This window comes from Symphalangus syndactylus, chromosome 24 (assembly GCF_028878055.3).
Source record: "Symphalangus syndactylus isolate Jambi chromosome 24, NHGRI_mSymSyn1-v2.1_pri, whole genome shotgun sequence".
NCBI classification, from domain to species: Eukaryota; Metazoa; Chordata; class Mammalia; order Primates; family Hylobatidae; genus Symphalangus; species Symphalangus syndactylus.
Genome location: NC_072446.2, coordinates 62,827,731 through 62,850,224, shown reverse-complemented (window position 1 = coordinate 62,850,224; position 22,494 = coordinate 62,827,731). Strand labels below are relative to the sequence as shown.

The window sequence follows — 22,494 nt, the reverse complement described above, 5'->3', positions numbered from 1 at the left end:
CAGCAAACCTCCAAGTGCCCCAGAGGATGCTACCAGGGAAGTGGTAGCCTAGTGGACAAGTCACAGTGCAGTGTGATAGAAGGCTGTCAGACCAAAGGCTGGTAGGCTGAGACTGTGCATTGGGCCCGATGTGTATAATATTTGACTCCGTTATTTCATATGAAAACAGCAGGTGTCTCTGATCGTTACTCTCACCGCATTTCAGCTCTGAAACCCTTTGGATCTATAAACCACAGCTCTGTCAGACCGGAGAGACTCCTTCACCAAGATTGCAAAGCTCCTGGACCCCTCCCCAGCTCCCTGTTCTCTTAACCTGATGCATCTACTGCATGTTTACAAGCCTTTTTTATTTCAGTTCAAACATTGCTTCCTCTGAAAACCTTTCTTTCTTTTTAATATCAATTTGCAAAGGAAGGAGTTTTATAATACCTACCTCAAATGGTAACAGTAGTTTTTCTGGATTTCTCTCCTTCATAAGTATCTTTATGGATTTTGATAGATTCAGTGTACATCAGTCAAGTACAATCTCTTTTTTTTTTTTTGTCCAAATTCTCTGATCTGTGAGCAACGGGGGCCTGTCAAGCTGGCTCCTGTGTTCTTTCAAGAGTACCCTGTTAATCACTGAAAGCTTCCTTGCTTCTTGTTGCAGGAAAGTATCCCAAATTCATCTGTGCCTTCCCCAACCAAGCTCTGCACTCAATCCATTTGTCCAAGGAATGCTGGTTCCTTTTGGTGAGGAAAAACCTCTTGCAATTGTGATAGTATTTGGTTGGTGCAAAAGTAATGGCGGTTTTTGCCATTACTTTCAATGGCAAAACCTTTAGAATTTTCTTGGTCATCACAACTCAAAAATTAAAATCCCAAGAGGGCACATTGCTACTGGTACTGCAGCATTGTCAATGTTAACATTAAGATTAACGATAACAGTAAAAGACATATGGAGGTCACCATTCCAGGACCAGCGTGATAGCTCCATAATGCTATCAGGGACCTAAGCCCACCATCTGTCCAGTCAGCCACGCTTAGACTACAGCCTCTATCCTCAGGTCTGCCAGCTGCCTCATTTCACATCAAGCCCTGTTTCCTCATTTCAGGCAGGACAAAGTGGAAGAGAGAAAGGCAAATGGCAAAACCGAATCTGAAAACTCCTTTTCAGCAGTTCTGTCCAGAACCTTCCACTTACTCCTCATGGGGCAGAATTGTGTCATATGGTCACACCCAGATGCAGTGGATGCTGGGAAATATAGTTTTTGCCAGGTCCACAGCCACCTGAAACAAACACCCAGTAAGAAAAAGAGGGGACTAGACATTGGGCAGGCAATTGCAATGTCTGCCGCAGTACTGCCATATAAGGCAAAATGCTAGGCTGTAAGAACAGGATATTTTTATTACTATTCCTGTTTTAGATAAGTTCTAAAATAATAGGAGAGGGGCACCAAGCAGTAGCTAAATAATTTGACCAATGAAGATCACCTGCCTCAGCAATTGAAGAGTTCATGTGCATAAGCCATTTAATAGCTGCATTTCTTCTGTTTTCCTTCTCATTGGTAGTCACAGCTCTGAAATTATAGTCACAAGAGGAAACATTGCTGCTGGTGCTGCAGCATTGTCAATGTTAACTCATAGTTAACTCAATGTTAACTCAGTGTCAACGTTAACTCATAGATTGATGTTCAACTCAAAGACAGGTTGTGGGTAAAGCAGTATTTTCCCAAACTGAGCAGGCCCCGTTGTATCACTTTAACTGGGGCAGAATGAATTCAATGGCATTTTGGAAAGAATGGTCATGATGCTTTCCTTAAATTCCCAGACTTTCCTAAGGTATCATTTTCAGAGAAGAATGTTTGCTTGCCTGAATAAAACACAAAATATTTTACTTTTAACCTTGAGATCCACCCCTCTTGAAAATCTTTACTCTGCTAGAATAATTCAAGTGGAATACTCAGTGAGTGAACTTGGTGATAGCTGGACTGATGTCCTCAACCAGGACCTCCAAGGGGGGCTCTGCAAGGAGGATGTGCAGTAAGTCCCTTTGAGAAGAGATGAAGAAAGGTTTTCTTCTGCATTACTAGGATATTCTGTCTGTTGTCTCCTACCCTAGATTTAAAGTCTAGATGACTAAAATAATGGCTACTCTCAAATCTTGTTATTGATTGAATAAAACAGGGTTTCATTCTATATGAGCCATCCTTAGCCACACTTCCCCTATACTAGGATTTCCAATTTCTTAACAGCTTAGGGGCATGCCATTGCAAGGAGGCAAGGTGTCCAGTTAAATATGTTTTAGAAGAGGTGCAAGAGTAACTCAGATGTTCAGAGACTGTGATCAGCATTTCTTTATTACTTCCCATCTTCCAAATACTTTACAAACACGAAGCCTGTGTCTGGGGGGCAGGGCGGTTCGGAGAGATGGAGAAATGCCACAATTGTGTGCATAACTGAAGCCAAAACATACTTCAGCCCCAGTTGTCTGACTATTCCCGGCAGAGGTACTTGTGGCCTAAACTGCCCAGCCAGTGACCTTAATGCGACGCTTCTCTTTCCATGTGTAGACACAACCCAACCCAAGTATCTTGACTAATCCTGCGGGGAGGGTACAGGGCTCTTCTTATTATCTAATCTGCTTTACATGCAAGGTCCTTGAGCCCTAGAGAGTTTAAGGGGTTTGCTTGGTCTGGGGCTAAGCCAGAAGCACTCTGTGGTGGTGAATTTCCTACCAGGAAAAATTCAAGAGTCACATCAATCAATCAATCAATCAGACTTAGTCCTTGTTTTTTCAGACATCTAGGCAAAATGCTAAAGAGTAGCAAAAACACATTTTCTACTTCTTCTAAAATGTAAGTGTTCATAGTAGGAAGAGTACTCCATTCACAGGGGAAAGGAAAGAGAGCCTCATTTTTAATCTAATTAAACAGTATACCTCCATTGTGGCTATGAAGTTAGGGCTTGATGTACAAGAAGTACTAAAGCAATTGGGAAGCAAAATCTGGGCCCCTTCCAAGATTTGTAATCCTAAATCCTGCACAAGAAATTCTCCATGACAGTCTAACTGTCCTCCCTAGTGTTGTTGGAGAAGTTTAGGGTTGGAGATTAAGGGAAAAAAACAAGGGAACAAATGCATTCAGCTATCTCCCCTTTGGTATGTCATAGAGAAATCTTATGTTGAGAAAAGATAGCATGCTCTCTCTCCTCCCTTCTCTTCTCTTCTCTTCTCTTCTCTTCTCTTCTCTTCTCTTCTTCTCTTCTCTCCTCTCCTCTCCTCTCCTCTTCTCTTCACCCCTCTTCTTTTCTCTCTCACTCCTTGTCTCTCTTCTATTCTTTCTCTTCTCCTCTCTTCACTTCACTTCTCTTCTCTCTCGCTCCTTCTCTTTCTCTCTTCTCTTCCTTCTCTTCTCTTTTCTCCTCTTCTCCTCCTCCTCCTCCTTTCTTCTTCTTCTTCCCCTTCTCCTTCTCCTTCTTCTTCTTCTCCTTCTTCTTCTTCTTCTTTTTCTTCTTCTTTCTTTCTGTCTCTCTCTCTCTTTCTCTCTCTCTCTCCCCGTGCTATGTTCAAACAATAATACATTTGGCCTCTGCTGCATTGAGTAATGTCTCAAAATGTCAGGGCAACTCCCTCTACCAGGATGTGCCAGGAGATGAAAACCATGGCAGAGAGATGGCTGGAAAGGTGAACAAAGACACTGCCCCCGGCCACATCTTCTGAGCTGCGGAAAGGCGAGCAAAAACATGCTGCAGAGCAGCCAGCTTTCCCCTGTCACTGCATGTTTTAAAGAGGTGACAGACAAGGTCTCTATCTCCACCCTCCCCTTGGCTTCTTCGAACATTCAGAGGCAGTCTCTGCACCAGTGAGTTTGTTCCTGAGCCCCATTCCTATTTAAACAGATACATAAAAATCCATTCGCAGCTGAGCATGGTGGAATGTTCCTGTAATCTCAGCTACTCAGGAGGCTGAGGCGGGAGGATTGCTTGAGCCCAGGAGTCTGAGGTTGCAGTGAGCTCAATTGTGCCACTGCACTCCAGCCTGGACAACAGAGCAAGACCCTGTCTCTAAAAAATGACACATAAATAAAAGTAAAAATAATAATCCCTTCCCTAAGGTTAGCTCTCCAAGAAGATATGTATCTGCTAGTGGGTTTCAGCCTCAGTGCTCTTGACCTTGGGTGCTCAGAGTCATGAGTGTTTTTATACCAGATGTAACCCTTTGGCTGGGTCAGAGGCACTGTGGTGGGGGGCAGAGGGGGCGTGTGGAGACAGTGTGCTGAAATATACACTCCCAAACCCCAAAACATGCCCAAGAATAACAAGAACATTACCACTGACCCAAAGCCTGGTGAAATTCTATCTCCTTGTCTCTCTCCACCAGTAAACATGAAAATGCTATCCCTGAAGGCTGGAGTAAATCTTCTGTGAGAGGAGAGGGGGAGAAAAAGAAAGGCTGGTTTGGAAAAGGAGTCCAGTAACTTCTCAATCACTAGAGAAATTTCCCCATAGTGATAAAGAAATGGAGACATTTTTCACAGCTGGGAAAAACAGTGGGCTTGTACTTTTCAGTATAAAACCACTAGATTTCAGAATGCCTTTTCATGACTTTTTCTTTGGCTATTCCCGTCTCTTCATCCTCATCACTTATGGTTCTTCCCTCCTTCTCTCTACAACAGCTTCGCTGGCCATTCTGTTTCTCAAACCAGCCAAGCTCATTTCCATCCTGGACTTGAGTGCTTCCTTTGCTGTTCCCTTTGCTAAAATGTCCTTCCCCCAGATTATCGCAGGGTGCCACCTTCTCTTGTTCAGATCTTGCCTCAAGTGTCACCTTCCCTGAGGGGTTCTCCCTGACCACCTATCTAAGGTTTTCCCCAGCCACTCTCCATCATCTTCTTTTCTTCTTGGTAGTCACCGTTCTCTGATCTGATCTAATTTATTTATCTATGGATTTATTGTTTATTTACCTCACCTAGTTTTACATTTCAAAATAATAGGTCTCATGTCTATCCTGTTTATTGCTGTATCTCCTGTGCCTAGCATGGTTGGCATTTGTTGATTGGATGGATGGATGTGTGGGTGGAAGGATGGATGGATAGATGGATAGATGGATGGATGGATGGATGGATGGATGGATGGATGGATGGATGGATAGATGGATGGATGGGTGGATGGATGATGGATAGATGGATATGTGAGTGGATGTATGGATGGCTTGATGAACAAATGGACAGACAAATGGATGAATGTATGTAATCAATAATATGGCCCAAGAACTTTATCCAGCTTGGTCAGATCTTTCGCTCCATAGCCTACACAAAAGAAACCAACTCTGGACACTAGAGCTATAACTAAAGCCAATGTGGTTAATCAGTTGAAGCTGTGAAAAGAGAAACATAATTTGGTTCCAGCTCTAAATGAGCACCTATTCTCCCTCAAAATAGTGTTTTCATTTTTAAAGTACTTTGAAGCTTAATAAATAGCCCATAACTCATTAACCCTCAGAAAATTCCCAAGTAGCAGGCTAGAAGTTTTCTGATGATGTGGCTTTTAAAACATGAAGAAACTAAACCATGGGTTTGCAAAACAAGTTTGGAATGCCCTACTGGCTTAATTTCAGCCACTGGAATTGACCTTGCTCCTGAATATAATGGACTGTTAAGGGTGACATTTTTTAATCATGTGTCTCCTTAACAGGTGTTTGTTTCCTTGTTTGTTTGTTTTAGAATAACCTCAACGTGGGAAGTGACACCACATCAGAAACCAGCTTTTCTCTCTCCAAAGAAGCACCAGGGGAGCATCTGGACCACCAGGCTGCACACCAACCCTTCCCCAGACCGCGATTCCGACAAGAGATGGGGCACCCTTCATTGCAAAGAGATGGCCCCAGATCCTTTCTCCTTGATCTACCAAACTTTCCAGATCTTTCCAAAGCTGATATCAATGGGCAGAATCCAAATATCCAGGTAATTCTTGGCACCTGGAAGGTGGGAGATAACAAAACAGTCCATCTTTTGTTTTCTGATGATTCCAGTGGACACTGCTGCCTTACCTCACTTTTCTTCTTAACCCCTTAATGATTCCTGCTTAAGATCATGTTATCTCCATAAGAACAGTGCTGCTTTTCATTAAGCGACACCCTTGATTGTGAGATGCACAATGATTTTGTGAACCACTCAAAAGAAGAAAGCACTACCAATTAAAGTATGACACACCAAGGATTACAATATACATACTAATTTAAGAGACAGTGAAATATAAAAGCAAAACAAAACAAAACAGTCTGAAATATAAAAACAAAACAAAACAAAATTGATGAAATGTGGCAGTTATAGGAAAAGGCCAATCTGACCTGTGAACAGATTGGGCACGTGTTTTCAAATATGATTTCAAAGCACTCAGGAAAGCTCTTTCTCTTAATGCCCCTCTAAACTTGCCTTGGACACCAGAAATTCCTTCATAAAGAGACAAGCTTCCGTTACTCTAAAGTATACATGGCTTACAGAACAATAAGAGGAAGGAAGTTGAGAACAGGAGTTCCTAGGGGAGAGATGACTATCTTCCACTAAGTTGGGGTCTGATGAAGCAGTGGGAAATGGGAGGTTAGAGAAAGGATGACTGGGGTTAAATATAGTAACTCTCATCTACACTGAAATAGCTCAGTATACTTTACAAAGCAAATGTTGATCTGATTTGACCCTCCCAACACCCTCATGAAAGAGACAAAGCCCATGTCATTTTTCTAATACTATCAATAATGCACCAGATAGGAAGTTACTGTTTGGTTTAACCAAAGTCACATAGCAGTAAATAGTAGTTGGAGGGCTCAAATCCAGGCTCCCAGACTCCCAACGCACATTCAGAGACAAACTCCTAATTTTGAATGTTGTTTGTACCTTTCTCTGTTTCCTCCCAAAGATGGTCCCCATGATGGCTGAGAGAGGCTCATCCCCCGGGCAACCCAGCCCCTATCCAGCTCTCGTCCTCATATGCCTGCTTCCGTACTTTTTTAAAGATGGCCTCACTCAGTCACCCAGGCTAGCATACAATGGCACAATCATAGCTTACTGCAGCCCCTACCTCCCAGGCTCAAGCAATCCTCCCACCTCAGCCTCCCAAGTAGCTGGAACTTCAAATGTGTGCCCCCCACATCCAGCTCATTTTTTAATTTTTTGTAGAAACAGGGTTTTGCCATATTGCCCAGGCTGGGCTCAAACTCCTGGGCTCAAGCGATCCTTCTGCCTCAGCCTGACAAAGTGCTGGGATTACAAGTATGAGCCACCACAGCCAGCCCATACTTGTAAGCTTTGCTTCCAATTCTTTCTATTTGTATAGGGGCACATTTTCTGTACTTTTTCCTCTCTGGACCAGATGCCAATTTGCTTACATAGCAGAAAGTTCCTGAACCTGGACTCAGACCAATTGATCCTTCATTAACTGCCTCTCTCTCCGCAGACTGACACCCTCTGCATGATACAGTTTTAGATCAGGTTTCGTCGATCTGAGTTGTCTTGCTCTTAACACCAGTGTCATGGGGGCACGCAAATCTCACTGAGAACACTTAGAATACCAACCCCCGCTGTATATAAAATGCTGCATTAGATTATAGGAAATTGAAAAATGTAAGGCCTGTTCCCTCCAATAAATTAGATCTGTGTGAAGATCCCAGCTACCACATAAAACAGTGCTGGAGGGATCCTGAAGACAGGGGAGGAAAAGCACTGTGTCCCAAGGAGGTGGATCGCAATAGGTGGGAAGAAGTTGGACAGGCTCTATCGACGGTACAGAGTGACAAATGTTGTGGAGGTCACTCTTCAACAACCCATGCACAGAAATCACTACATGCCCCAGTTAAAAGTTCTGGTGATTCTTGTATTGTTTTAATTGATAAACTGGAAAAACAGGCCTTTGGCTCCAATGGCCCCTCTCCAGGGACTGGCCACGTGGTGTGATAAAGAGCAATGGAGCCCCTTGGAATAGGTGCAGATTGGCAAAGAAGGCACTGCCTTCACACCGTTGCTGAACCTTGCTTCCTATCATGGCTCATCCACGTGTTTATAGATGTTCTGGTTCCAGAATCAGGCAGTTCTCATCCCAAGGGCGTTTAGGCCATGCCCAAAACAATCTGGAGCCTGCTGTTGCTAGCACTTTTTCCCAGAGGTGGGAATGTCACTTGGGGCATAATGCTGAGGACTGAGCTATAATATCAGTGTAATTGATTTAAGAATTACTAATGTAAAGTAATATATATATATGAAATGCTCACTGGCTTAGCTAACTTACTATATTGTTATTATTAAAGCCTGGATGCAGGAGAATGGAAGGCTGCCGGGGACTGTTCCTTCATTGGAAAGTTACTGGCTGCTTTGTGCTTGAACCCAATTTCAGACAGAACTTTTTGGGATCCCCTTTCTGTCTTCTAGATAAATCCATCAGTCTGAATATTCCCATTCCCTACCTAGACCTCACTTGGGTCTTTATTTTATTTTATTTTATTTTATTTTGACAAGGTCTTTCTTTGTCACCTAGGCTAGGGCGCAGTGGTGCAATCATGTGCAATCATGGCTTGCTGAGGCCTTGAACTCCTGGGCTCAAGTGATCCTGCTACCTCAGCCTCCTGAGTAGCTGGGACTACAGGTGTGAGCCACCATACCTAGCTAATCTTTTTCAGTGTTTGAAGAGACCAGGCATCACTATGTTGCCCAGGCTGGTCTCGAACTCCTGGCCTCAAGTAATTTTCCTGCCTCAGCCTCTCAAAATGCTGGGATTATAGACATGAGTCATTGCAACTGACCTGTCTTTTTAAAATATTACTTAAATATTAGGGAAAAGCTATAGCATAAAGGCTGAAAGGCAGTTGGGATTCCCAGAGCCGGGAACCCCAGTTACCCTTTGTACAGCAAAGATCACCATAACTCCCAAGAATAAAGGTTTACCATAGCTCCAGATGTGAATGTTATTGGCTAAATGGATTAAAAATTAATGCAGCTCCAGCCTAGCTATTGTCAAAGTCAAAAAATCAAAAAGAGTAAGCCAACAATACCTTTTTGCCTACTGCCCAGTCAAGTTATTCTATTTCTGCTCTATACAATCCCTATCTGTTAATTTTCTGTGGGCAATACAGAGGGGTGGAGGGTGGCCAGCATTTTATTGATCTGATGACGTTTTGGCCCTGAAGAAAATAAAATTGTGCACGTTTCTGGCCTTCTGTTTCTGGAAGACCACAAAAGGTTAGTATTGGTCACTCAGAAAGACGTTCAAAGAAAGAATAAAACAACTGCTACCCCTGGGAGCCCCAGCCTTCTATCAGTGTGTAATTGTGGTGTGTGTGTGTGTGTGTGTATGTGTGCATGCACACAAACACACCCACACACCACACAGCACTAGCCGCTGCAGCCCCATGCACCACTGCACTTGTGTAAACCAGTTCCCTGGTGGTCCTTTAAAACATGAGGTGCTTTCTACAAGGAGGTGATGGTTTCCGTGTTGGCAGCCCTCACCCCTTCCTCAGAGCACTGTTCTTTTGTTGAAATCCACTGGTTTGACACAGGGCCGATTCAGCCCAGCAGACAGCCCCGCTGGTCCCTGCCGGCCCCGTCAAAGCATTCCCTCTCCCTGGGTAGCAGAGTGAAGTCAGGTGAGGGGCCTTTCAGTAGGTCAGCTTCCGCTGCCAGGGCTTCTGGCCTCATCTGCCCCTTCCCCTGGCAACCTGCCTTTGCCCCCATCTGGTTCTCCCTAGCTGGAGCCTGGGAGCTGAATGGGAACTTGATACCCGCCCTCCCCTCCGCACTGCCCCACCCCTTCAGGCTCTGGAAGTGTTTCCCACGCTCCAGGGCTAAGGAAACAGCCTGCACCTTTCCAAAGTGACATCGCTAAGCCCATGCAAGAGGCCACGTGCCCCCTGGGCCTCTTGACTTTCAGGATAGGAAATCCTTCTAAAAGCCCCAACACCTGCTTCTGTAGAGCATTTTAACTCCCAGAAGTCAGGCAGCCTCGGTCCCAAGTGAATCAGACAATTCTATTTTAAGACTGGCTTCAAGCTGTGGAAGTGAGGAGGGGAAGAAAATGCGCAAAATGGAAAGAAATGGCCTCAGACTCCTAAACCGAGTCTCCATATGAAATTTAAAACAATATAAGAGGTTGAGTTTTACTGAAAACAAAAATCATTCAGGAAAGAAAGTAAATCCCCCAGAACAAGTTAGATTTTGGTATCCTTGGCTGCGTTTTCAGTCTGCAGCTGATAGTCAGATATCAGAGACAAAAATCTCTGAAATAAATGCACTATTAGGCTTACTGCATCGGTTCATTACTACACTAGCTATTCACAACCAAACATTCTCTTTTCTGGATCAAGTTGAGATTAGTATTCATTTCAATCAATATACTTATTTCTTTTCTCCCGTTAAGAGGGACTTAAAAATAGTCATGTAAAGGCCTTTTTTCCCTTGCACAGACATATTAACATGGCCACAGGCCTCTTGAGTGCCGCAAGATACAATCGGATGAGTTGGCCAGGGTTACAGTTGTACGTGCTTCTACTTTTGATTTTGCCTCCTCCTTTTTCTCTAAAATACTTTTAGAGGAATGGCAGGTCTGGCTGGATAAGAAGCAAGAAATTTCTCTGCCCAAGACATGGACCCATGCCCCTATAGAGACAAGCCTGTTCGGCTCAGATTCTCATGGGGTACTGCTGCCAATATATGGAGGCAGATTGACTTGTGTTTTGGGATCAAGCACCACCATTTAGTCAGCCAGACTTGACCTCCGTAGCCCCATGCGGGTTACTGGACGTCTTTGTGCCTCAGTTTCCTTGTCTATAAAATTGCAATGACAATACTACCTATGAGTAGCCATGTAGTATAATACTATATATAAGTGTGCTTATCTGTGAGGATGCAATGAGATCATCATATGAAGTGCTTAGCACAGGGCCCAATATAGGATAAGCTTCCCAGAACTGATAGATGCTGGTTGGTGATGATATTGGAGATGAAGATGACAAAGGAGATGTATATAAAAATAATTGGGAATCAGAAGAACTGGTTCAGAGACCAACACTATGCCTTCCTTGCTGTTTACCTCGGGACCTTGAATTCTCCAAGCCAGTTTCTGTGCCTGGAAATTGGGTGTAAGTTGTGTAGAAGGGACAGTAATGCCTGGATCGGTATGCTGCAAGTCTCAAAGCAGTAACTACAGTTAGCTGGGGTTGCCACCCTTCTTCTTAGAGCATCAGCAGTTCTGAGAAGAGGGAATTAGATATCTTCCTAGTCCATTTTGTGTTCTTTTCATGGCAATTGTCGAGGAAGAAGGGGGTAGAATGATCTGGATTTAAACCCCTCGTTGGAGACACGTCCTTCGATGCTCTGTGCTCCTGAGGAAATCCTTTTCCTCTCTGGAAAATACCTGCCCACTCCCACCAGTTTCCACAGCTCACAAGGCTTAGAGGACCAACAAGCAAGAAGGCTTTCCTGAGTCTGAAGAGCATGGCCTCTGTATTCTCAGTGGCATTGGTTTATTATCAGCTAGACTGAGAATGGTGTGGGTTTCCCTATGGGAAGTGCATTTCCGAGCAAGAATCAAGAGTTTGCTTCTAGTCAATGTATTAATTTTCAAGAGAAGGAAAGCTGATCGAGGTGCATTGGAACTTTTCCTCGTTTCCTAAGACAGAATTATCGAAATGGGCACTTCTTTTGGACTCTCTTTCTTGGAGCTGGGGAGATTGTGCCAGAAATTGAACTTGAGGCTTTTGAAAGGGTTCCCTTTCTTTTATCGTCATGACTTGAGTGTGAAAAAGTCCAGAAGAAAAAAATATACTAAGACACTTCAATTATGTGTTAAGGATGAGAAAGGATGGTGAGATCTAGAGACTTTGTCAGTTTGGAAATCTGTGCTCACTCCACACATACAGTTCATCACATTGATCATTGTTCAAGACATCTTTATCAATGGATTCTTTGATACTAAAAAGCATGTAAATAGAATGAGAGCAATAGGAAACATTAAACGAGCCCCTGCCATTGGAGAAGTCATTGATCACACTCATTAAGTCTTTTTAATTGGATGCCTACGAAACCTCAGGCTCAAGATTAGATTTCTTCTTTTGATATCAGCATGAGGTTTTCACTTTGTTAACTGTAGGGAAGGGTGCGGTGGATCCTAAGATTTGTTTGTTTTGTGTTTTGTTTTTGTTTTAATTCAGTTGAGGCAGTGGCTAGCAATTAAGGGGAAAAATAAACCTCTAAGTGTTGAGATTTAGTCATCGATATAGCTTGTGGAGTAAATTTGTATTTTGCTACTCATTGCCTGGTCAGGCAACAAATCTATTTTGTTTGGATCTGAGCAGCAGTTTGGAGAAAAGAAAAAATCATATTGACGGTAATAGCTTGAAACATGAAATTGTTTTTATTCCCAGCTTGGAGAAATTGCAGGGCACGTTTTGTTTAAGCAATTCCTTTGACTCCAGTCTGAACACAAATGGAATACCAAAAGTGTTGGGCAGATTCCCTCTTATCTCCTATCCAGAGACTGATTTCATTACCATAATTGCAGGCTTGCCTGGCTCTTGGCAGCCTCTCCCTTCCAAGACCCTTAATAGCCTTGCAGACGATTGTTGCAGCTCAGTTCCATCTGCAGGCAGAGGGAGATGGGGCTGCAGAGAAGAAAGGTTATGTCTCCAAAGGTTCAGCATCGCCCTGTCACTGCCCAGCTTGGCTCGGCTCTACCCAGCTGTGTGCTCCTTCTCCACTTGTCTTTCTGAGCTTCTGTGTGGGTCCCTGTTACCATTACTATCCCACAACCATTCATTCCAGCAAATAGCAATGATACAAGATGTATGACGTATTCCTTTTCTTTTCTTCCCCACCGCCCCCCCCCCTTTTTTTTTTACTTTTGGGATTACTGAAAAGCTCCACAATTACTTACAAATATGCAAAGGGTGCCTACAAGACTGAAGTAAGGGTAGTGGCATGGGGTAAATCTAGCAGTGCCCTTCTAGGTGTCCCGTGACAGAGGAGAAAGGTGCACTTGGCCTGCTGCAGCCTGACTAGACTCTGGGGTTGAAAGTCACCCTCTTGACCATGTGTCCGGACTCCACAAAACCACAGCCTAGGCCCATTGGCTGGGCAGCATCCTTTGAAGTGTGCAGAATTCAAACCTCCCCATTCCTAACACAAAAGGAAGGGGCTATTTGTCACAGAGATGGGCACGCCCTGGTGCAATTTGGCAGAGCATCTCAGCAACTCTATCAGATGTCAGGTTAGGGCAAAACTGGAAATGCATCTGCCCAGTACATCTTGGGTTGATTACTTGGAGCGCATGTTTCTGATTCATTTGCACGTAACTCATCCAGGGGGTGTTGCAAGAGCTATGTGACAGCCAAAGGAACCCAACGCGTCTTTTATTATGTTTTTTAAACAAGTCTCTCTATGTTGATTGTCTCTTGGAACCAAGAAGCTTCATTCTTCCAGCCCCGTGACAGACTTCAAAATGAGACTTTCATAAATCCGAGAACAAGTTCTAGCTTTGGCTCCAGGACTATCTGCTCTGACCCTGAGGGTTGGTTGAGGAGTGTGAAGGCTAGGATGAACCATGGGGTGAGTGAAAATCATAGCTGGGAAAGCCTGGTCTCGAGGAGCTTGTACTTATGTCTCTATACACCCTGAAGCAACCAGCCCCCACCTGCACCTGTGGTCTTGTTGTTTCTTTGGTCTCATGAGGAGACAGTAGCTCTGTCACTTACTTTTTGAGAGACAGTGTGGCAAAGTTAGGGAGAGCATGGGCTCTAGAACCAGACTCCCCTTGTCCTCCACTTACTAGCCCTGTGACCTTAGGCAAGTTGTTGATGTCTCTGTACACCAGTTTTCCCTGGTGGTAAAAGTTATCTGGCAATCATCTCAAAACTTAATAGTTTGAGACAATGACCACGGGATTGCTGTGGGTCAGGAATTTGACTGGGACTCAGCTGGGAGAGCTTGTCTCTGCTCCATATGGTGTTGGCTAGAGTGACCCAACTGAGGCTGGAAGATCCATGATGGCCCTACTCACATGACTGAGGCCTCAGAGCTAGACGTGGGCTAAGAGACCTTGGTTCTCCTCCATGCAGCCTCTCTCTTTACGTGGTCTCTACACATGTAGTGGTCTAGGCTAAGCTTCCTTACTTAGTGGTTAGAACTTTCCAAGAGAATGAAAATGAAAGCTGTAAGGCCTCTGTTAATACCTGTCACCATTCCACTCCTACCCATTCTGCTGGACAGAGTGAATCACATGGCTAATGCCGATCTCCAGGGAGGAGAAATGGGCTACACCTCTCTCAATGGGAGATGTGGCATACAAAAACACAGATGGGAGGTCTTTACAAGAGTTAAATAATACAGGTGGAGCATTTAGGATAGTGCCTGGTGCAGAGTTTGTGTTCATAAATGTTATGTTTTATTATAATATGATTATTCTGGTATCACTTCAGGAACAAATATAGTACATGTTTACTTCCTGAGTGAAAGGCTTCTCGATACCACATGGAGGAGAGACAAATGCTCCAGGCTCAGCTCTACTCAAATTCCTAACCCACAGCAATCCAACAGTCATTGTTTCCAGCTATTAAGTTTTTAGTCATCAGTAAATCAGGGACTCTAGTGATGAATTTTCCCCTCCCAAGCCGAGGCCATGTTCCATCTAGTCGTGGAATTCCTGTGGACCATCCTTGGAGGTTTTCCACTGTGTATCGCCATGCAATCTCAGCTTTCCTTCACAAGGGATGCATCCATCATTTCCCTCTGCCCTCTCAGACTTTCTTCCAAGGGTCACGTAGCCTGGAGGCTGTTGACTCCACATTGACCCTGGCCTGTTCTGAATTCTTCAGGTCACCATAGAGGTGGTCGACGGTCCTGACTCTGAAGCAGATAGAGATCAGCATCCGGAGAATAAGCCCAGCTGGTCAGTCCCATCCCCCGACTGGCGGGCCTGGTGGCAGAGGTCCCTGTCCTTGGCCAGGGCAAACAGCGGGGACCAAGACTACAAGTACGACAGTACCTCAGACGACAGCAACTTCCTCAACCCCCCCAGGGGGTGGGACCGTACAGCCCCAGGCCACCGGACTTTTGAAACCAAAGATCAGCCAGAATATGGTGAGTTTACCACCTCGTAATATAAAATTGGTGGGAAGAATAAATGAGGATGATGCCTTGGACATGGAGCCAGGCAAAACCCTGCTTAGAGCATGTGGCTTTTGGTCTTCTGTGAGGAAAACCTCACAAAGGCTCTGTTCTGCAGAAGCCCAAAGGAGGCACCAGCAGCCACATTTTTCTGGAAAGATTGTAATTTTAAATCAAATCATAATCACTATACCAATTATCCTAAGAGATAATTTTTTTAGGATCTTTGGGGTTCTTTCTTTCTCCCCTGCCCCTCAAATTTCAGTTTTATTTCTAAAAATGAAGAAATTCTCCAATTAACTTCCTTGGATTTTTTACTGTAAAAATTCATCCTGAAAATCGATGTAGTAAAAGAGATATGTACAGCTGCTTCCTTTGACCAGGCAACTGGGTTATGTTTGATATTGGCAGTGGAGTGGTCCTTGGGAATCCACATGAACGTGTGTGTCTCAGGTCTTCAAAGTAACCCCTCCTCCAATAAATTTCAAAACTCCAAGTTGGGACTTCTGGTGTCCTGTGTTTTGGGAGTAGGATAAGTGAGGTAACACCTTCCAAATTCAGTGAGTTAAAAGAATAAAAGTTCATTTCTCACTTGAGTTGGGTAGGAGAACTCAGCTCCACTCAGTCATTCAGGGATCCAGCCTCCTCCCATTTTGGAGTTCCACCAACTGTTAGGGCCTGAGAGTTATCCCCTGGATATTCTGTGTCCAGCTGGTGTCCAGGGAAAGAAAGGGAGCCTGGAGAAGGAACACACACTCATAAGGCCCTCGGCCTGGAGGTGACACACATCAGATCTACTGAAATTCTGTTGGGAAGACCTGGTCACATGGCCCCACCTTGGTGCAAGGGAGGCTGGGAAATGTATTCTATGTGTGTCCAAGAAAAAGAGGAAACCAATTTTAGCAAGCATCTGGCCAGATTTTGTGGGGAATCAGGCAGTTTGTTATAAGAATATTTAATGTCTTACAAATGCACCCATCATCATGATTTTCTTGTGGCTTCACCATCAGTGGACTTTGGAGTGAGCAGTATATGAAGAGGATGACTTGTCTTGTACCATTTGCATGCTAACCTTTATCCCCATTTTTCAACAGATAGACCAATTGTATATTAGAGAGTCATTTCTTCTCATTAATAGAGAATCCTAAGCAACTTGCAAAAGAGCAAGACAAAAATATTTTTTTGACATATCATCGGTTGTTCAACCAACATTTATTAAGAGCAAATGTTGTGTCCAGCACTATGCTGGGTACAAAAATGAGCAAGGCATAGTTTGTCCCCAGAACAGATCTCACCAATCTGTGGACCAGGGCAGAAAATTAACCAACAGAGCAAAATAGTGCCATGGTAGAAATGTACATCAAATGCTAGGGGAACTGAAAGAGAACTCTACATCCCTTCCAGCCAGAGGGCTCATGAAACCTTCACCTTTCCCGAAGGAAGTCAAGTTATCTGCTTTCCAAGAGGAAGGACTTGGGATAATAGCCAACATTTAAATAGTACTTACCATGCACTAGTCCCCGTTCATGGTGTTTCACATATATTATTTCATTAAATCAGCTCTCTGAAGCAGATATTGCACTTTACAGATGGGAAAACTAAAGCCTGGAAAACTTAAGCAATTTAACCTGGAGGGCTAAGACCTGAGATTCACCTCAGGCAGTCTGGGTCCAGAATCTGTCCTCTTGACCACTATACAATTCTGCCTTTCTAGGGAAAAAAAGTAGCACACCACTTAGGACAGTAGAAGGATCTAGAAATGAGTGCTTAGGTTGGAAGATAGGAATGGGAGGAAATGATCAGTGTCACTGAATGAGAGAAGCACAGAGGACCGCTTGATGCCAGCCTGAGATTGCACAGCGTTTGTGGCTTCACCTGTTTGCCCAGCCCACACAGAACGTTGTTTCTAAGAGTAGAGCTCAGATACCTGGCATCAGAATCATTCAGTTGCATATTTAAAAATGCCAATCCTGGGCTGCAACCCCTTCCCTATATACCAGTAGTCCTCAAAGTGTGGCCCCCAGAACCAGCACCACTAGCATCACGTGGAAATGCAAATGTTTCAAGCCTGACTCCAGACCTACTGAGTCAGACACTCTGGAGTAGGACCCAGAAATCCGTTTGAACAAGCCCTCCAGGCACTCTGCTGCATTGAGCACCTCTGTTTGAGATGAATAGTTCTCCACCTTGTTTGCTTATTATACTCACCTGGGGAATTTTTTAAAATCCCGATGCCTAGACTTCTCCCCAGACCAGTTGAATTGGGATCTCTGAGTATGGGTCCCAGGCATCATTGTCTTTTAAAGCTCCAAGGATGACTTCATTGTTCACCCCAGGTTGAAGGCCACTGTTCTCCATCTCCTGAATGAGAAGGTCTAGAAGTGAGACCTGGAATCTGTTGTTTGCATCTTTGTTTCTTTCCTTTTTCAATCAAGGTCACCAGATGTTCTCTTGCACACTGAAGTTTGAAGACCACCACTAGAAACAACTTTTTCATCTAAAGCCTTTACAGAGCACAGTTTGCTTGAATTTATAAGCATTAAGAACACTCCCTCTATTTCCATCTTGAGGCTAGAATTTGCCCTGGGGCAGTTACTGTGGCTGCCTCAGCCACCCTCACCCCCAGCCTCCTAGACCTAGAGTACCATTGAGCTCCTCACATCAGGAGCTCATAGCATGCCTGAGCCATGGAGAAGCTCCATCTTGTATTATTTCAAAGTACCTCCTAGTATCTTGCCCATCGTTAGCCTGGACATTGGGATTGCTACTTTATAAATAAAGTCGTGTTCTGTACAGTACCTCTAAAGCAGTGCTTCTCAGACTTTCATGTGCACATGAATGGGCCCAGGGGCTTGTTAAAATGCACCTTCAATGCAGTAGGTATAAGAAAAGGGCAGAAGCCTGGGTGAAGCTGAGACTGCTGGCCCTCCGACCACACTTTGAGTAGCAAAACTCTACGCCCATTGTAGGTGCTCAGTAGCATTTGGCAGAATGAATGAATGAGTGATCATTGCTTCCCAGGATAGCCCACATTCTGGAATTCATCTTTTCCAGAATTCCATACAGCATCAGATAAACTGAGAATTCCCCTTTTCTTGCTGTTTTATTTATTTTTATTTATTTAATTTTTTTTAAGACATGGGGTCTTGCCCTGTTGCCCAGGCTGAAGTGCAGTGGTGCAATCATAGCTCACTGAAGCCTCCAATTCCTGGGCTCAAGCAGTCCTTCCACCTCAGCCTCCAAAAGTGCTGGGAGTTTAATCCCACAGACCCACTTTTATTGCAGTCAACAGGAAACTTCGAGCAATTTCTAAGTATTTATCCCTATATTGGGTGCTGTTGTGGAGGAAACAGAAAGAGAACATATCACCCAGGAAGGAGAGGTTCATGCAATAGCAAAGCAGTGCAAGTCACTGTATCTCGGGGGCGTGCAGCCTCATCTGAGACAGGCTAAAATTGCCCCAGGGGCTGGCCTTTCTGGAGGAGGTAGATCTCAGAGTTTTGAAGGTAGAATTTTTAGTAAGAATTTATATATTTGTCCACAAGGATTGTTTCTAAAAATCATAGGTGAAATACATGTAGGATACAATGGCATCTGTAGAATGAATTACAAAATACACAACAGAAGACAGACCTCACTTGTGATGATGAAAACACAGATGTGATGATGCTGTGAGTCAGCTCAACTGTGGAAAGTATGTGTTTGAGATGCTGCATTTTAAATCCCTTCTGTGTAGATACTTGGGGTATCCAGGGCAAAGGGAGAGTTCCAAATAAATATTTTTTTTGTCTAATAGTAGTATACCTTTCCAGAATTGTTTACAATAGCTCACATAATGAAATTACGTAGGTACTGCTTATTGTTACTTGGGTTAGGACTCAGTTCTTTGAAATTCTCTAACTGGTCATAACCCTATTTTAATAGATTTCACAGTGATTTTTTTTCAGTGGTTTTTCTTTATAATGTTTAATTATGGCCATGTAAGAGGGTATCTTAAAGCCAGAGCAACTTGGGCCAGAATCAAAACTGCTAGAATACCAAGCTATGGAGCAGGATACGGTGGGCGCAGACAGATCTTAGATCTAATTCCAGCTCAGCCAAGTTTGAGCTGTGTGACCTTAGGCAAGTACCTTAACCTCTCTGAGCCTCAGTCTCCTTGTCCATAAAAAGAGGGTGTTTCCACCTATCTCACAGGGTTATTGTGGGAGTTAAATCAGTAGATCGACAGGGCAGCTGGTTAAAGCAAGCCCTCAGTAATCGGTAGACACTGTCATCTAGGATTAATGGTGCAGGTTTACTAGTGGCCAAGTCAAGACCCAAGTCACTTCAGTTGCCCCACCACTATGACTGGCCCACAGAATGCTAGTGCCCTGAAACTAAGAAAGGACTACTTTAAAACTCCAGCGGCATCCTTGAAACCCAGCTCTCAGCCCACGGCACTTGGGATAGTTTTATTTCCTCCTTGAGTTATTTGATGTCACATCCGGGGCTGTCAAAGCACCATATAAATGCTCCCAGAACTGTTTTTTCCTGCCGTTGTCATCTTTGTGATTATAGCTGCTCACATTCATTTTCTGCTCTGAGCAGTGGCCCCTGGTAGGTGAGCAACTGAGAACAGGCTTGTTTTACTATAGCAGAAAGGAGCACTGCCCTCAATGATTTGTCCCTGTCAGAAATTCACTTTCTGTTCTTTGAAGACATTAAACAAATAGAAATCCCCAAGAGGAGGGTCTTTGCCAGGACATTGATGTGGGCCCGTGTGCTGTGAAAGCTTCGGGGGAGTGAGCTCACATACATACTTCTTCCTAGGAGGCAGTTTCACTTCATTGCCAGCCTCAATAGAAATAATTAGCCACATGGCGAGTTCTGTGCCTAACTTTGGGGGACCCATATGAAAAAAATGTTTGGAAATCAAATGGCTTTGTGAGCATTTAAAATAAAGATGTGGAGAAAGCCACTTACACAATAATAAATCCTTGATGGCTTCAGAGCCTGGCAGCTGTCTAGAGAGCATATTTGAGGGAGGATTTTATGGGGTATTTGTAATAGTTAGCTTTTGCTGCTTAGAAAACCACCCCCAGGCCAGGCATGGTGACGCATGTCTGTAATCCCAGCACTTTGGAAGGCCAAGGCAGGAGGATTGCCTGAGGCCAGGATTTCAAGGCTAGCCTGGGCAACATAGTGAAACCTCATTTCTACAGAATTTTTTTGAAAATCTTGGCCAGGCATGTTGGCACATGCCTGTAGTCCCAGCTACTCAGGAGGCTGAGGAAAGAGGATTTCTTGAGCCCAGGAATTCAGGGCTGCAGTGAGCCATGGTGGTGCCACTGCACTCCAGCCTAGGTGACAGAGTGAAAGCTCGAAACAGCTTAAAAAACAAAAAAAAGAAAGGAAAAAAAAGCCACCCGCAAAATTAAAGGAATGAAAGAGTTCTCTCCCTCACGAGTCCGTGGGTTGTCTGGACTCTTCTGGTCTGGTCTGGCTTGGCTGGGGCTGGATGGTTTAGGCTGGCCTCACTCACAATGAGGGGTGTCCAGCTGTGTAGATGCTGCACTGAGATGGCTGGGGCCTCTCTCCACTGGTCCCTCCCCCTCCAGGAGGCTAGCCTAGGCCCTTCACCCTTGGTGGAAGAGTTCCCTGCAGCAAGAGGGAATGCATGGGCACTTTGTATACCTCAGCTGGCATCCTATTTGCTATTATCCCATTGGCCAAAGCAAGTCATGTGGCCCATCCTGGAATCAGCCCGAGAGGGGAGTAGCCAAGGGGGTGGATTTGGAAAGAGGAATTATGGGCGTGATTTTTCACATAATCTGACACAATATTAATGTTTAATAATTTAGATCCAACAAACTATAACAAGAAAGCACCTCATGCAGGGATTCCAACACAAGAGAGTTTAATGCTAAAATAGATAGTTTAATGCTAAAATCTCAAAGTTCAGGGGTGATGTCTCTCCAAATTTGCTCTCTACGTTGCGATAATGGAGAGGCCAGGCTGCATGAGATTTCTGGGTAGTGGAGGTCCCTTTGCTTTTGCAAAGCCAAGGACACCACTTAGCATCATTGGGTTATGTCTTATGCTGGTACCCACCCCACAGGTGATGCAAACTCTACCTAGGGGATTTAATAAGATTTCTTCTGACTTACTCATTCCCCCTTTTTGTGAGTATAAAAACATTATAATCTTTACTTTTGACTTTTTTTAAGCTGTTATTCCCTTTAACAAAATCTGGCCTCGGTGGTGTGTGCAGGATGTGACTGGGTGCGCGCTCATGTGCATATGACCTGCTGCACCTGGATGCTTCTCTGACAAGTGTGCAATTGTGTGCTTGTTCCAGGCACCTCTCTGGTGCTCTTGGGGAGGTGACTGAGAGACACCAGACTGCAACATTCCCAGTGGGAGCAGCGACTGCTGCTACCTGAGTGGTTTCTCCATCCAGAAGCAACTTGTCTCTCCAGTCCTACTGTGTGATGCCTAATAAGATGGTGGAGATGAAAGAAGCTAATGCCAGGGCAGGCAGCCGAATTTCCTGACACAGAGCAGTAGTTTCAAACATCTGCTTAGCTGTGTAGTTGTTGGAAAACCATTTCTTAGGAGAAAAATCAAAGTTCAGAAAAATTCTTTTTTGGGGATCGGGAGGAAAATAGATGGGGCCCCGGGCTGGGGGCAGATAAGATGGGAGCAAGCTCTCCACTCAGAGTTAGGGAGGAGGACACAACCATGAAGTCCAACCCTCAACACCCCGCTCCTCCAATTCCACTTAGTGGACTGAGGAGGCTCCACAGGCCTGTGTTTGCCTGAGGCATGTTCAGAGTGAATGCCAGGTAAACAACAGCCTGGAAGGCTGGCACGGGCCCACAGTTCAGGTAGAAACATGTGTGGACTACATTCCTGCTGGGCCTATGTAATAACAATCGCCACGACCTGTTATGAACAGAGGGTACTCCCTCCCGGCAAGGGGCATGCCTTTAGCTCCACACTTGGCACCAGCAGAGGCCCCAAGGCCACAGGAAGATCTGGGTAAACCAGGAGAAACTGTCACAGAGCAGAGGTACTGCAGAAAGAATCAGGCTTTAGAGAGAAAGGGCTTGGTGCTAGAGCCCTGCTTTCCTTTCTGTTAACCCAATGACCTTGAACCAGGCATCCTACCACTCCAGGACTTTACTTTTGGTAAGAGGAACTCAGTTTGATAGGTGTATTAGTCTGTTCTCATACTGCTCATAAAGACATACCCGGACTGGGTAATTTATAAAGGAAAGAGATTTAATGGACTCACAGTTCCACGTGGCTGGGGAGGCCTCACAATCATGGTGGAAGGCAAAGGAAGAGCAAAGGGACGTCTTACATGGTGGCAGGCAAGAGAGAGTTT

The 22,494-nt window shown here is 44.4% G+C and overlaps 1 protein-coding gene across 1 annotated transcript in view; it reads left to right on the top strand.

The window, feature by feature from the left end:
- ISM1 (isthmin 1) overlaps window positions 1–22,494 on the top strand; it is a 77,913-nt gene that overhangs the window by 41,695 nt on the left and 13,724 nt on the right. The window contains exons 2-3 of the mRNA XM_055265586.2: window positions 5,703–5,942; window positions 14,834–15,098. Of these exons, the coding sequence (XP_055121561.1) occupies window positions 5,703–5,942; window positions 14,834–15,098 (505 nt within the window). The remainder of the gene's footprint in view (window positions 1–5,702; window positions 5,943–14,833; window positions 15,099–22,494) is intronic.